General features: G+C 47.2%; 1 protein-coding gene across 1 annotated transcript in view; it reads left to right on the top strand.

Moving 5' to 3' along the window:
* Positions 1 to 15,391, top strand: part of NSUN3 (NOP2/Sun RNA methyltransferase 3) — a 109,643-nt gene that overhangs the window by 24,420 nt on the left and 69,832 nt on the right. The window contains exons 2-3 of the mRNA XM_063956288.1: positions 10,526 to 10,629; positions 10,768 to 11,120. Coding sequence (XP_063812358.1) covers positions 10,535 to 10,629; positions 10,768 to 11,120 — 448 coding nt within the window. The 5' untranslated portion in view covers positions 10,526 to 10,534. The remainder of the gene's footprint in view (positions 1 to 10,525; positions 10,630 to 10,767; positions 11,121 to 15,391) is intronic.

The raw sequence follows: 15,391 nt of genomic DNA, 5'->3' as shown, positions 1-15,391 counted from the left end.
CTAAAGAATGAAACTCCCTGGCCAGGGAGGCATGGTTAAACCCCGATGAGATATGTAAAATTCAAGGGAACCCCCCCGTCAGTCGATCTGTCTGTATCCAGACTGTCTAAGAAATTGGTACTACCGGTGCCAGGGGCTATATCCCTAAAAGAGCCGGCTGACCGTAAAATTGAGCCCACTCTCAAGGCAATATATATATGGCAGCAGGCGTAGCACAGCGCCCCACAATTGTTTGTGGGTGGATTTCCAGGGCGGTAGTCAAGTGGTCTGATACTGGTTATTGATGGTTTAGACTCTGCCTCGGGAGGGGGTCATTACTCTTCTGCAACATATACAGTATGCTGAAAATTTTATGAGCGAGGCTATAAAGGAATTGTGTAAGATAAATGGCTGCACTACTGCTATAGCTGTTTCGGCATGCAGAGCTCTGTGATTACGTCAGTGGTCGGCGGATACTGATTCTAAAAAGGGTGTGGTAAATCTTCCCTTAATAGGTAATGCCTTGTTTGGCGACAAATTAAATAAGTGGATCTCCCACGCAACAGCGGGTAAGTCTACCTATCTGCTGTCGGCGGCGCCACCTGCTAGAAGTTCTTACACAGGACCCTTCTTTCAGTCCTTTTCGTGTGGCAAGGTTCAGATGCAGGGGCCAAGGGGTCTTCACCACTCCCAGAGGATCTCGTGTTAAGTCCCGTAAACCTGCAACTGCTGCCCACGCGTGGGCGAAGTCCTGCCGAGATCCTTGGGTGAGAGACCGCATTTCCCAGGGATACTGGCTAGAATTTCAAGCACTTCCCTCTCACAGATTTTTCAAATTGGGCTTGCCAGTTTTACCTGTAGCAAGAGATTATTTAAAAACTTTTGCGGACAGGGGTAGTGGTTCCAGTACCTCCTCCATTACGCGACAGGGGTCTTTACTTCAGTCTTTTTGTCGTTCCAAAGCCAGACTGTTCGGTACGACCCATCATAAACCTGAAGTCTCTAAACCCGTATCTACAGGTGTTCAAATTCAAGATGGAATCCCTTGGGCAGTAGTGTCCAGTCTGGAGGAGGGGGATTTCCTGATATCCCTAGATGTCAAGGATGCTTACCTACACATTCCCTCATCAGGCTTACCTCAGGTTCGCCATCTTGGACAACCATTTCCAGTTTCAGGCTTTGCCCTTTGGCCTGTTCACAGCTCCAAGGGTCTTCACCAAGGTCATGGCGTGGTACTCGGACCTCCTAACCATGGCTCTGGAGGATCCCTGGCCTCTGCCACTTCGAAAGGATCTTCTTCAACAAGGTCCGTTCGTTTATCCAGACTTACAGCGACTACGTTTGACGGCTTAGAAGTTGAGAGGGAGATTCTAGCTAGGTAAGGCCTTCCCTCCCGGGTTATTTCCATCACGGTCCAGGCCAGGAAGATGGTTACGGCTAAACATTATCATCGTATCTGGAAAAAGTATGTTTCCTGGTGTGAAAGTAGAAAAGTTTCTCCCATGGAATTTAGAATGGGTCGCTTTCTACTTTTCCTGCAGGCGGGAGTAGATATGGGCCTACGTTTATGTTCCATCAAATTCCAGATTTCGTTGCTCTCTATTTTCTTCCAGAAACAACTTGCCATGTTGACGGAAATATAAATTTTCCTTAAAGGAGTTCTTCATATGCAACCACCCTTCGTACTTCCCACGGCTCCGTGGAATCTCAATGTGGTTCTGTTCTTTCTTCAATCGTACTGGTTTGAACCCTTACATAGGGTGGAGTTTAAGTTTCTCACCTGGAAGACAGTGATGTTATTAGCATTGGCATCTGCCAGGCGTGTCTCTGAATTGGAGGCTCTATCCTGTAAGAGCCCTTATTTGATTTTTCATGAAGACAGGGCAGAACTTAGGACCCGACCTCAGTTTTTGCCAAAAGTGGTGTCAGCTTTTCAAGTGAATCAACCCATTGTGGTTCCGGTGTTGTCTGACGCCTCCGTTGGTCCAGAATCCTTGGATGTGGTGAGGGCTCTGAAGATTTATGTCAAACAGACTGCTCGTCATCGGAAAGCTGACTCGCTGTTTGTCCTTTATGATGCCACCAAGGTTGGTCGTCCGGCTTCTAAGCAATCAATTGCTCGTTGACTCCGGTTGACCATTCAACAAGCTTATACTTTGGATGCTCTGCCTTTGCTGATGTCTATTCAGGCCCACTCTACGAGATCTGTGGGCTATTCCTGGGCGGCTACCCAGGGTGTCTCGGCCTTACAGTTGTGCCGAACTGCTACTTGGTCTGGTTCGAACACTTCTGTTAAGTTCTATCGGTTCGACACCTTGGCCAAGGATGACCTTCAGTTTGGTCAGGCGGTGTTACAGGGGTCTCAGCACTCTCCCACCCGTTTGGGCGCTTTGGGACTTCCCCATGGTACTAAAGTACAGATCCCCAGTATCCACTAGGACATAAGAGAAAATAGAAATGTAATACCTACCGGTAATTTCTTGTCTCGTAGTCCGTAGTGGATACTGGGTGCCCTCCTCAGTGTTTCGATTCCTGCTTACCTGAGTAAGTGTTTGGTTGGCCCGCTGTTGCGGTCCCATTTTGTTGTTGGGATAGCTTTGCTTTCCTCGTTAGGTTGGTGTTGCTATCTTCTGTTTTGGTTGGCGCCCTCCTTTCAGTTATGGTTGTGTGTTGGCTTAGTGCCTCACTGCTTTGTACCTGTTATCTTCTCTCGTGGTATGTTCGTCTCCTCGGGCGCAGTTTTCTAGACTGAGTCTGGTAGGAGGGGCATAGAGGGGAGGAGCCAGCACACACACACACACACACACACACACACACACACACTAAAGGTTTTAAAGTGCCAGGCTCCAGTGGACCCGATCTACAGATAATCAGTGATCTGCATATACATGTAAAGTGTTTTCAGTCACAAATTGTGTAGTATACTGTGAAAAAGCTGATTGTTTATCATGTCTAAGAGTGGCAGAGGTGACGAGGTTACATTAACAGTAACACCAACACTCATAACATGTTTATCCTGCAAGGTGGGGTTATCAACTCAAACTCTGGCACACGATGGGTTATGTGCAAATTGTTTTGCGTTTCAGCAGATTGCAAGGCAGATCTCTGTTCAATGACAAGTAGATCCACCTTGGGCCGTGTTTGCACAAACTTTATCCAGTATAGCTGACAGGATGGGCCCTGCAGCTTTAACCTCAGGACTAGGGTACACTATTAACCCATACATGCAGCTCCCATGTTATGGTATAGTCCCTACAGCTTCTACTAATCAACAAGCTGATAAACCAAGGGTAAATAATATCATCAAATTCACAGGCTACACAGGATGATACAACAGATGATGACTCCATATACTCTACTTCACCATATGACGAACAAGTGGAGGGCTTCAGCTCAGAGGACATAGCTGAGTCAATTGGAGCAATGAATGCTATTCTGTCTCTAGAGGATTCAGCTGAGCCAATAATTAAAACTAAGGCACCTGTGTTTAAACGTACCAAAACAGTTATGGTTGAGTTTCCAGGATCAGAGGAACTGACAGAAATTATGGAGGAACCTTGGGCTACGCCCAATAAGAAATATAGAATTCCAAAAAAATTGGATTCTTACTACCCTTTTCCAGCTGGGGACTGTTTAAAAAAAGAAGTGCCTCCTAAGATAGATACGCACGTCATTCGATTAGTGCGAAAATCTATTTTGCCTTTGCCATCTACGTCATTAAATGATGTCACAGACAGAAGAGTTGATGCTTTTTTGAAAAACATATTTTCTCTGTCAGGGGCAGTCGTAAGGCCAGCTATGGCCTCAGCCTGGATGGCAAAAACGGTAGTGGAATGGGCTGAAGAACTGGAAAATGGGCTCTCAGCACCTACTAGGGAGCAGGAGTCAAATTTAGCCCATATGAAACAGGCTGCGCTATTCCTAGAAGAAGCAGCAGTGGATATGGGTACAATTGCTTCCAAAGCATCAGCATTAATGGTAGCTGCTCGCAGAGCAATTTGGCTACGTACATGGATACTGATTCAGAATCCAAAAAGGTTCTGGAACTTTGCCTTTTGTTGGGAACATTCTTTTTGGTAAAGAACTAACAGATATTCTGGAGTCAGAAGCTGAATCCATGAAGGTCAGGTTTCCTGCCAGTTATAACCCTAAGCCTAAGGGCTCGGGATTTCGGCCATTTCGGTGGCAAGGTAAAACAAAAGGTAAAAATGAATCAAAGCAAACCCAGTACAATAAGTCTGGTAAAGCAAAGAAGCAATGGGCCACTAGAGGGCCAGCTTCCAAACCAGAACAGAAACCATCAGCCTGATGGTGCGGGACCCCACTTGGGGGACTCCAAGGTAGGGGGCCGTCTTCTTCAGTTTGCACACATATGGCAGCAGTCGACAACAGACGCTTGGGTGCAAGAAGTGGTATCTCTGGGTTATGTTTTCCCTTTCAAGAAGTAGCCTCCTCAAAGGTTTTTTTTTAACCAGCCCATCTCATATAGAAACAAAGGCCAGAGCACTGCAAGAAGCAGTGCAGAAATTGCTTCAGCCAGGGGTAATTATTCCAGTACTCCCAGCACAACGGGGGCAGGGGTTTTACTCCAACCTATTTTTAGTCCAGAAACCAAATGGGTCATTTTGGTCCATCCTCAATCTCAAAATGTTAAACAAATACATTTGGGTCCCAAGGTTCCACATGGAAATGTTACGCTCCATAGTTTTGGCCATGGAACCAGGGGATTACATGGTATCTCTGGATATACAGGATGCTTACCTGCATGTGCCAATAGCATTGTCCCATCAGTGTTACCTCAGGTTTGTTATCCTCCAACAACATTTTCAATTCCAGGCATTACCCTTTGGGTTAGCCACAGCCCCCAGAGTATTTATCAAGATCATGGTGGTTATGGCAGCTTATCTCCGCAAGCAGGGGATAAGTATTTTTCCATACCTCGATGATCTTTTAATCCTGGCACAATCACAGGAATTGCTCTTGAGCCATCTCCAACAGACAATAACTTGTCTACAGAAACACGGATGGCTCATAAATTGGGCAAAGTCGTCTCTGATTCCATCACAACGGATGATTCACTTAGGGGCTGTTTTGGATTCAAGTCTGCAGAAAATATTTTTACCTCGAGAAAAAATATCCAAGGTGCAGTTAATGATTCAGGAATTGTTGCACAGTCAAACAATATCCATTCACACGGCAATGCGAGTGATGGGGTTGATGGTGTCAACATTCGACATGGTGGAATATGCACAGTTCAACTCAAGACCTTTACAACATCTGATTCTGACCAGATGGAATGGAGTATATAAGACAATAAAGAAACAAATGATGGTACTTCCAGTAAAGGTAAAAAGGTCATTAGCTTGGTGGCTACAGACATCCCATCTAGACAAGGGAAGACCCTTTTGGATATCAGATTGGGAGATCCTGACAACAGATGACAGTCTTCAGGGCTGGGGAGCAGTGTCCGTTAAATTGTGGTTCCAGGGACAATGGACCACAGAAGAAAGTTGCCTGCCAATAAATCTGTTGGAACTCCGGGCCATATACATGGCACTGATTCAGGCAAAGGACATTCTGCAAGGAAAACCAGTCCATATCCGCCCGGACAATGCAATGGCAGTAGCGTACCTCAACCATCAGGGAGGAGCTCGCAGCCAAAGAGCAATGAAGGAGGTAAGTCACATACTAAAGTGGGCAGAACTTCATCTTCCAGCATTGTCCGTAGTGTTCGTTCCAGGAGTCCAAAACTGGAAGCGGACTTTCTCAGTCGACACACCATTCGCGCAACCGAATGGGCTCTCCACCTGGAAGTATTTCAGACTCTAGTAGGCAAGTGGGGGTTGCCAGAGATAGATCTCATGGCGTCCAGTCTGAATAACAAAGTTCCGGCATACGGGTCAAGGTCAAAAGACTCCAGAGCAATCCTTGACGCACTGTCAGTGAAATGGGAATTTCATCTGGCATATCTGTTTTCTCCAAAATGGGAATTTCATCTGGCATATCTGTTTTCTCCAAACTCCCTGATACCCAGGGTGGTAAGGAAAATAAAGCAAGCAAGGGGTGCCGTGATTCTAATAGCTCCGGCTTGGCCCAGAAGGCATTGGTACATAGATCTACAGAGGATGTTGATGGATGCTCCAATTCTGCTCCCTCAACGTCCAGATCTACTAATTCCTTGTTATCACAGGCACCTGGATCGTCCGTCTTTGACGGCGTGGCTGTTGAAACCTCTATCCTAAAGTCAAGAGGTTTTTCACAATAGGTAATTCAAACAATGCTCAGAGCAAGGAAACCCTCCTCTGCTAGCATTTATCACCGAATATGGCAAGCCTATATTCATTGGTGCAGTGAAAGAAATATGGATCCAAGATCTTTCAGAGTATCCAGAATCTTAGATTTACTTCAGGCAGGAATGGATAAGGGTTTGAAGGTGGCTTCCTTGAGAGTTCAAGTTTCAGCATTGACTGTATGGTTTCAAAAGAAAATTGCCACTTTACAGGATGTACATACTTTTTTCCAGGGAATGCTGCGCATTCAACCACCTTTTGTTCCTCCTGCAGTACCTTGGGAATTAAGTCTGGTCCTCAAAGCCCTTCAAGGGGGTCCGTTTGAACCACTTAAGAAAGTGGATCTTAAATGGTTGACAGCTAAAGTGCTCTTTCTACTGACTATGACATCAGCTAGAAGAGTATCAGATTTAGGAGCGCTGTCATGTAAATCTCCTTTTCTGATTTTTTATCCAGATAAAGCAGTTCTCAGAACTAGGTCTGGCTATCTTCCTAAGGTGGTATCTAAGTTTCACCTTAACAAAGAAATTGTAGTCCCGGCTTTTCAGTTATTGGGACTGTCTGCGGAAGAAGCGTCGCTGGACGTAGTCCGGGCATTTAAGAATCTACGTAGATCGTACCAGTGCCATCCGAAAGACAGATTCTCTCTTCATTCTCTACGGATTTCACAAGAGGGGATGGCCTGCTACTAAACAGACGCTAGCAAGATGGCTTCGAATGACGATTTCAGAAGCATACTCTCGAGCTGATCTCCCTGTTCCGGCTAATGTCTCTGCTCACTGTACACGTAAGGTAGGTCCTTCATGGGCAGCACAACATTGTGCTTCAACAGAACAGATATGTAAGGCAGCCACATGGTCTTCCATTAACACTTTCATTAGACATTATGCCTTGGATACCTTTGCCTCTCATGACGCTGAATTCGGGTGAAAGATTCTCCTGTCTAATCAGGAGCGTCCCCACCACTAAAAATTGCTTTGGGAAGTCCCAATGTTATCCTGTGGATAACCTGTGGACCCTGCCGGAGAAATATACGTTATGGTAAGAACTTACCGTTGATAACTGTATTTCTCCTATGTCCACAGGTTTCCACAGGGATCCCACCCTGACGCACCTGATTTGAGAATCTTTATACTTACTAACCTCTTCCCTCTTGCATGGAAGGGTGTGCATGTGTGTCATAATGCTCCTGCCTAAATGCTTTGAAAACAACTGATTTGACTGAGTCGGTGGGCGGGATTATATGGACGAGCCCGTTGCATCCTGGGAGGCCAGAAAGCTTGTGATCGTTTGGTGCCAATCCACTGTCGCTCCATCATATCCCAATGTTATCCTGTGAAAACCTGTGGACATAGGAGAAATACCGTTATCAACGGTAAGTTCTTACCATAACGTATATATACCCCTGCACCTACACTACAGGTAACCAGTGATCTGCCCCTGCACCTACACTACAGGTAACCTGTGATCTGCACCTACACTATAGGTAACGAGCGATATACCCCTGCACCTGCACTAGAGGTAACCAGTGATCTGCACCTACACTACAGGTAACCAGCAATATGCCCCTACACCTACATTACAGGTAACCAGTGATCTGCCCCTGCACCTACACTACAGGTAACCAGTGATCTGCCCCTGCACCTACACTACAGGTAACCAGTGATCTGCGCCTACCCTACAGGTAACAGTGATCTGCACCTACCCTACAGGTAACAGTGATCTGCACCTACACTACAGGTAACCAGCGATATACCCCTGCACCTTCACTACAGGTAACCAGTGATCTGCATTTAAACTACAGGTAACCAGCAATATGCCCCTTCACCTACACTACAGGTAACCAGTGATCTGCCCCTGCACCTACACTACAGGTAACCAGCGATATACCCCTACACCTACACTACAGGTAACCAGTGATCTACCCTGCACCTACACTACAGGTAACCAGCAATATACCCCTACACTACAGGTAGCCTGTGTTCTGCCCCTGCACCTACTCCACAGGTAACCAGTGATATGTCCCTGCACCTACACTACAGGTAACCAGTGATCTGCCCCTGCGCCTACACTACAGGTAACCAGTGATATGTCCCTGCACCTACACTACAGGTAACCAGTGATCTGCCCCTGCACCTACACTACAGGTAACCAGTGATATGTCCCTGCACCTACACTACAGGTAACCAGTGATCTGCCCCCTGCACCTACACTACAGGTAACCAGTGATCTGCCCCCTGCACCTACACTACAGGTAACCAGTGCTCTGCCCCTGCACCTACACTACAGGTAACCAGTGATATACCCCTGCACCTACACTACAGGTAACCAGTGATCTGCGCCTGCACCTACACTACAGGTAACCCGTGATCTGCACCTACACTACAGGTAACCAGCGATATACCCCTGCACCTACACTACAGGTAACCAGTAATCTGCACCTACACTACAGGTAACCAGCAATATGCCCCTGCACCTACACTACAGGTAATCACAATATGACAAACAGTGGCAGTAGGTCGATCATTCCTGGAGATAATTATATATCAGGTGCTAGAAAGGGGGAGGGGTCACAGACAAACAGCAGACAGAGAGGAGGGGGTGCTTCCCCCCACCCCTCCCGGCGGTATCCCCCCAGCACACTAAAAATTACCTGTATCCATACCTGAACCTATCTGGTAATAGAAATTCAGAGAATTGGTCACACATGTTTGCAAATGCATGTTTAGCTGCTGAGCCACTTCACGGCTTCTCTGATATCAGCAGTCCTAACACTACATAATAGCAGTGCCCACATAGGGCCGTGTGATTTGTCTACAGTAGGGCCGCATGATAAAGGCTATTACTAAAACACATCCAGACAGAGAGCTAACTTACCTGGGAGCCACCCCCAGGATCTCCCATTAGCACTACAAGGAACAGCATGCCTTCCAAATAATGCTCCCATTCAATGCCATTCTCACACATGCTGACAAACAGTGGCAGTTGCTCGATCATTCCTGGAGATAATTATATATCAGGTGCTAGAAAGGGGGAGGGGTCACAGACAAGCAGCAGACAGAGAGGGGGTGGGTGCTTTTCCCCCCTGGTATCCCCCCAGCACACTGAAATCGGCAATATGCCCCTGCACCTACACTACAGGTAACCAGTGATATACCCCTGCACCTACACTACAGGTAACCAGTGATATTCCCCTGCACCTACACTAGAGGTAACCAGCGATATTCCCCTGCACCTACACTACAGGTAACCAGTGATATACCCCTGCACCTACACTACAGGTAACCAGTGATATACCCCTGCACCTACACTACAGGTAACCAGTGATATTCCCCTGCACCTACTCTACAAGTAACCAGCGATATTCAACTGCACCTACACTAGAGGTAACCAGCGATATATCCCTGCACCTACACTACAGGTAACCAGCGATATACCCCTGCTCCTATTCTACAGGTAACCAGCGATATACCCCTGCACCTACACTACAGGTAACCAGTGATATTCCCCTGCACCTACACTAGAGGTAACCAGTGATATACCCCTGCACCTATTCTACAGGTAACCGGCGATATATCCCTGCACCTACACAACAGGTAACCAGCGATATATCCCTGCACCTACACTACAGGTAACCAGCGATATACCCCTGCACCTACACTACAGGTAACCAGCGATATTCCCCTGCACCTACACTACAGGTAACCAGTGATATTCCCCTGCATCTACACTACAGGTAACCAGCGATATATCCCTGCACCTACACTGCAGGTAACCAGCGATATATCCCTGCACCTACACTACAGGTAACCAGTGATATTCCCCTGCACCTACACTACAGGTAACCAGTGATATACCCCTGCACCTACACTAGAGGTAACCAGCGATATATCCCCGCTCCTACACTATAGGTAACCAGCGATATTCCCCTGCACCTACACTAGAGGTAACCAGCGATATACCCCTGCTCCTACTCTAGAGGTAACCAGCGATATTCCCTGGCATCTACTCTACAGGTAACCAGTGATATACCCCTGCTCCTACCCTACAGGTAACCAGCAATATACCCCTGCACCTACACTACAGGTAACCAGCAATATACCCCTGCACCTACACTACAGGTAACCAACTGTCACATTTTAGATTTAAGATCCCCAGGTGACCTGGATAACATGAACTGGGGTTGGGGTTCTGGGCACCGAGTTTGAGAACCACTGCAATATGAGTCTAACAACGCTTTTGTCCTTTGTGTCTAGCGCCAACAGATGGCAAGAGCTAAGAAGCAGATTTGCCGTCTTCTGTTGGACTACTTTGATAAGACCTATACAGAGGAACTTGGGGACCATTGGCGTACCATTAAGTGAGTTTAATATTGTAATAATCTTTATATAGAGTCATTGCATAAATGATATGCATCACTTTATTCTTACTGCATTCTTTTGAATTTTATGTAGCATAACATACACTAAAAATATTTTTATTTATTTGTTGTCTCTAGAGAAGTGCTTACAACGCCAGAGCTCTGGCAATATGCAGTGTTGCTGAATAATTTCCAGTGCACCTCAGGATCTGAGCTTGAGAAGCGCCTGCGAGTGCACGGTTACCATCGGCTGTCCTCCGAGATAACCCTTTCAGCCTATCCGAAAACACTGAATTGTTATATTCACCGAAAGCCTAAAAGGTTTCCTTCTCAGCGCCACCAGCACGGCAAGATTAAAGAATACTACATACTGAACGCTTCATCCCTACTTCCCGTGCTAGCGTTAGATGTCAAGGATGGGGAGGCGGTACTGGATATGTGTGCTGCCCCTGGTGGCAAGTCAATAGTACTGCTGCAATGTATGTCACCAGGTAATGCTATGATTTATATACTTACAGCATCAAGGTGAAATCTGAAACAAACTTGTAGTCTACTTTAGGTTTAAGTGCATACATTTGTTTGTTTTTGCTAGAAATGGATCATGCCCCACCTCTGTTCCTTTGCCTAATTAGAGAAATTATAAATTATATTTACTGTCAGAAGATTCTAAATGATAGTAGCTAAGCCAATTCTAGCATCCTAGATGACCCCCTCTAACCCTCTCCCTTCCACCAGGTTCATGCAATGCATCACATATCCCCTGTAATTCATCATATATCCTTCAGCATGGGATCCGGTCTCTAGGTCGACCACTATTGGTCGACATGGTATCTAGGTCGACATGGTTTCTAGGTCGACAGGGACTCTCGGTTGACATGTACTAGGTCGACATGAGTTTTTCATTTTATTTTTATTTTTTCATTTTTTGAACTTTTTCAAACTTTACAATCCACGTGGACTACAATTGGGAATGGTAACCGAGTAAAGCAAGCCATGCGAGGGGACACGGTGCACTAATTGGGGTTCCCGGTCACTCTACGAAGAAAACAACACCAATTTTTTTTAAAAACTCATGTCGACCTAGTACATGCCGGCGAAGAGTCCCTGTCGACCTACTTACTGTCGACCTAAAGGGCCCCATACACTAGAACGATACTGCCCGATTTCAGACAATTTAGGGCATTCGGCGCGATATATCGGGTGAAATCAGGCATTTTGGATGTGTTTCCGATCCGATGCGCATTCCCGTGGGGATCGGATCATCTCCCCTAGATCGTTAGTGCTGCACTCGTGATATATATCGATTCCCGCAGGCATGGCTGGGATCGCATACGGTATATCGCATGCAAAATGTACCAAATCGTATGGAACCACTCCCATGAAGCTCCCGGGAGAGTTCAAGGAAAATCGCCTCCGACTTCAGCTTCAGACATATCATTCTAGTATATGGGGCTCTTAAGTCTAGTCTAACATACCACACCCCTTGGGCATGAGCCGCTCATGTAGCCATCAGTGTGCTGGAGAGCTGTGACCATTTCCTTGTAGCACACGTCCTCGTTATTCTTGTCCCTCCATCGTGGGCTAGAGTCCTCAGGGGATCAGGAGATGACCACTATATCATGGAGTCTCCCTGAATGTCAGCAATTATGCATAAAATGGAGTTACCAGTCTATGGGTTCTTTTTCTTCTGCTAAACCGGAGATGGGGAACTTTTGGCCCTCCAGCTGTTGTGAAACTACACATCCCAACATGCCCTGCTACAGTTCTGCTATTTAGCCATGCTAAAACTGTTGCAGGGCATGCTGGCATCTCTTATTTGTGCCATTTATTTGAATAGGTGGGGTCAGGCCTGAGGTTTACTGTATTCCCGGTAGTGACACTGGTGGACCGGTGGTGGAAGTCTGATGGAGGAAAGTGGGAGGCTTGAGAGAATTCTTGCGCATGGACAGAATGGAATGATTAGCGAGTATCAGGCAGTTGGATAATACCCAAATCAGATGCACAGAATCTAACACTAGGGACCCCCACAAGGAGGTGTAGGCTCAGCTGCATCCGACGTGCAGGTTGCGGCCCTCTGACTGGGTCTACTGGTACTGTGCTAGAATGGAAGAACTGGTAAGAATAATATGAGTTTGGAAATAGAACTGGTACTGATGGAGTATACTGTATGTTAGACTGGAACCTGGTGTTAGACTGTCAGCTAGAACTGATAATAGAAGTCTCTGGATGGAACCGATGGTGCTAATCTCATACTGGAACCGATGATGCTTGTATCGGACTGGAACTGATGATGCTTGTTTTGGACTGGAACCGATTATGCTTGTATCGGACTGGAACCGGTGATGCTTGTATCGGACTGGAACCGGTGATGCTTGTATCAGGCTGGAACCGGTTAAGCTGCCTTTAAACAGTCACAATCTGGTTGCTCAGCCTAAGCACTTTATTTGTTTTCTGTTTGTTCATACATACAGATGTGTCCTCTGGCCTCAATATGCCATGCATTACGAGATGCTTGGTGTGCGTGAGCCGGCAGTTCCAATGCAACTCTGCTAACGTTGGGCGTCTTTTTGCAGAAAATTTGCCTTTTTAGCATTGCTATGCGAATAAATGCACAGGCAGACTCTGCTGATTACAATGCTATGCAGCATGTGGGTGTACTATGTTATACCGACGCTTGGGATCCCAGCGCCCAGCATACCGGCGCTGGGATCCTGAGCGCCGGCATGCCGTCAGCGGGGCGAGCGCAAAAGAGCCCCTTGCAGGCTCGCTGCGCGCGCCACACTGTTTATTCTCTCTCCAGGGGGGTTTCGTGGACACCCCAAGAGGGAGAATAGTTATCGGTATGCTGGCTGTCGGGATCCCGGCGTTGGTATGCTGAGCGCCGGGATCCCAACAGCTGGCATATCGAATGCCTCCCGCAGCATGCCAATGTTCTGTATGAGACTGCGGCTGTGTCTGCATACGAAAGGCTATGTTACTGTGATTTCGTATGCAGATGCAGCCGCAGTCGCACACAGAATATAGGCATTGCGCATATTGTAATCCGTAGAGTCTGCTATTTGCATAGCGATGTGAAAATTACGCATTTTCGGGGCAAAAAGGAAAAAAAGACGCGCTCACAACTAGGCAGGACTAGAAGAGCTGTTTAACGTGACTACAGCAACGATGAAGGAGGACACATCTGTATGGCTGACCAACCTGGATGGATCGGTAGATTTTGAGGTTGACAAATTGACGTTTTCCAGAGGCTCCTTTGTTCCTCTTGCGACCCTTGGTCCACTAGGATCTAGTAATACCATATTGTGCCTCATGCCTATGTAATGTCATTGGTTCATAATTTCTCATACGTCCTAGAGGATGCTGGGGTCCACTTCAAGACCATGGGGTATAGACGGTTCTGCAGGAGCCATGGGCACTTTAAGACTTTTCAAGGGTGTGAACTGGCTCCTCCCTCTATGCCCCTCCTCCAGACCTCCATTTTAGAAATGTGCCCAGGCAGACTGGATGCACTCCAGAGGAGCTCTACTGAGTTTCGCCGAAAAGACTTATGTTAGGTTTTTTATTTTCAGGGAGATCTGCTGGCAACAGACTCCCTGCTTCGTGGGACTGAGGGGGCAGAAGTAGGAACCAACTTCCTGAAGAGTTTCATGGCTCTGCTTCTGGCTGACAGGATACCATTAGCTCCTGAAGGGTACTGAACGCTAGCCGTGTCTAGATGCTCACTCCCACAGCGCGCCGTCACCCCCCTCACAGAGCGAGAAGACAGGTGAGTGTAAGAAGATAGATCTTCAATCAAGTAAAGTGACGGCTGAGGTACCGCGCGGCTGGCGGGAGTGCAGTGCGCCATTGCTGCCCACATACACAGGCACTGCAGGGTGCAGGGCGCGGGGGGGGGCGGGCGCCCTGGGCAGCAATATACCCAAATTAAACTGGCTAAAAGGGGACACAGCCCTACCCCCGCCAGTATAAATATTGTGTAAATGATCTGAGGTAAAAACGCGCCATTGCGGGGGCGGAGCTTCTTCCTCAGGCAGCCAGCACACTGCTCAGCGCCATTTTCTCTCTCCTCAGGCTGCAGAGACATCGCTGGTCCTCCTACACTTCTGACTACAAGTATCAGGGTGCAAAACAGGGGGGGGGGGGGGGTAAAAGCGGATTTGGTGCTTTACAAGTGTGTTTACTGTGTAAATCAGCGCTACATGTCAGTGGGCATTTTGTGTTCACAGGCATTGGATACTGGCGCTGGGGTTGTGAACTTGCTGCTCCTAAACTGTGTCCCTCTGACAGATTTTACTGTGGGTCTGTCCCCTATAAGTCTCAGTGTGTCTGTGTATGTGTTGTGTGAGGCAGGGAGTTCTTCCCCAGAGGAAACCATGTTAGGGACCCAGGGGTATATGCAATTACCGGCGAATCGCGGCAATTTTTCGCCCGTTTTTTAATTCGACACAATTCGACCGTCGAATTCCGGCAAGTGGGTGCCGGAATTCATCATATTCAATAAAAAACGGATTCGACAGTCCCGCTGTCGAAAAACGGCCGATTTCACGGATTTTGATCCGATTTTTAAAAAACGGTAAATAAAACCCAAAAAAATTGCGTGGGGTCCCCCCTCCAAAGCATAACCAGCCTCGGGCTATTCGAGCCGGTCCTGGTTATAAAATTCCGGGGGAAAAACTGACAGGGGATCCCCCGTATTTTTAAAACCAGCACCGGGCTCTGCGCCTGGTGCTGGTGCAAAAAATACGGGGGACAAAAAGAGTAG

The sequence above is a fragment of the Pseudophryne corroboree genome, chromosome 2 (assembly GCF_028390025.1).
Source record: "Pseudophryne corroboree isolate aPseCor3 chromosome 2, aPseCor3.hap2, whole genome shotgun sequence".
NCBI classification, from domain to species: domain Eukaryota; kingdom Metazoa; phylum Chordata; class Amphibia; order Anura; family Myobatrachidae; genus Pseudophryne; species Pseudophryne corroboree.
This window is presented reverse-complemented; position numbering and strand designations above follow the sequence as displayed.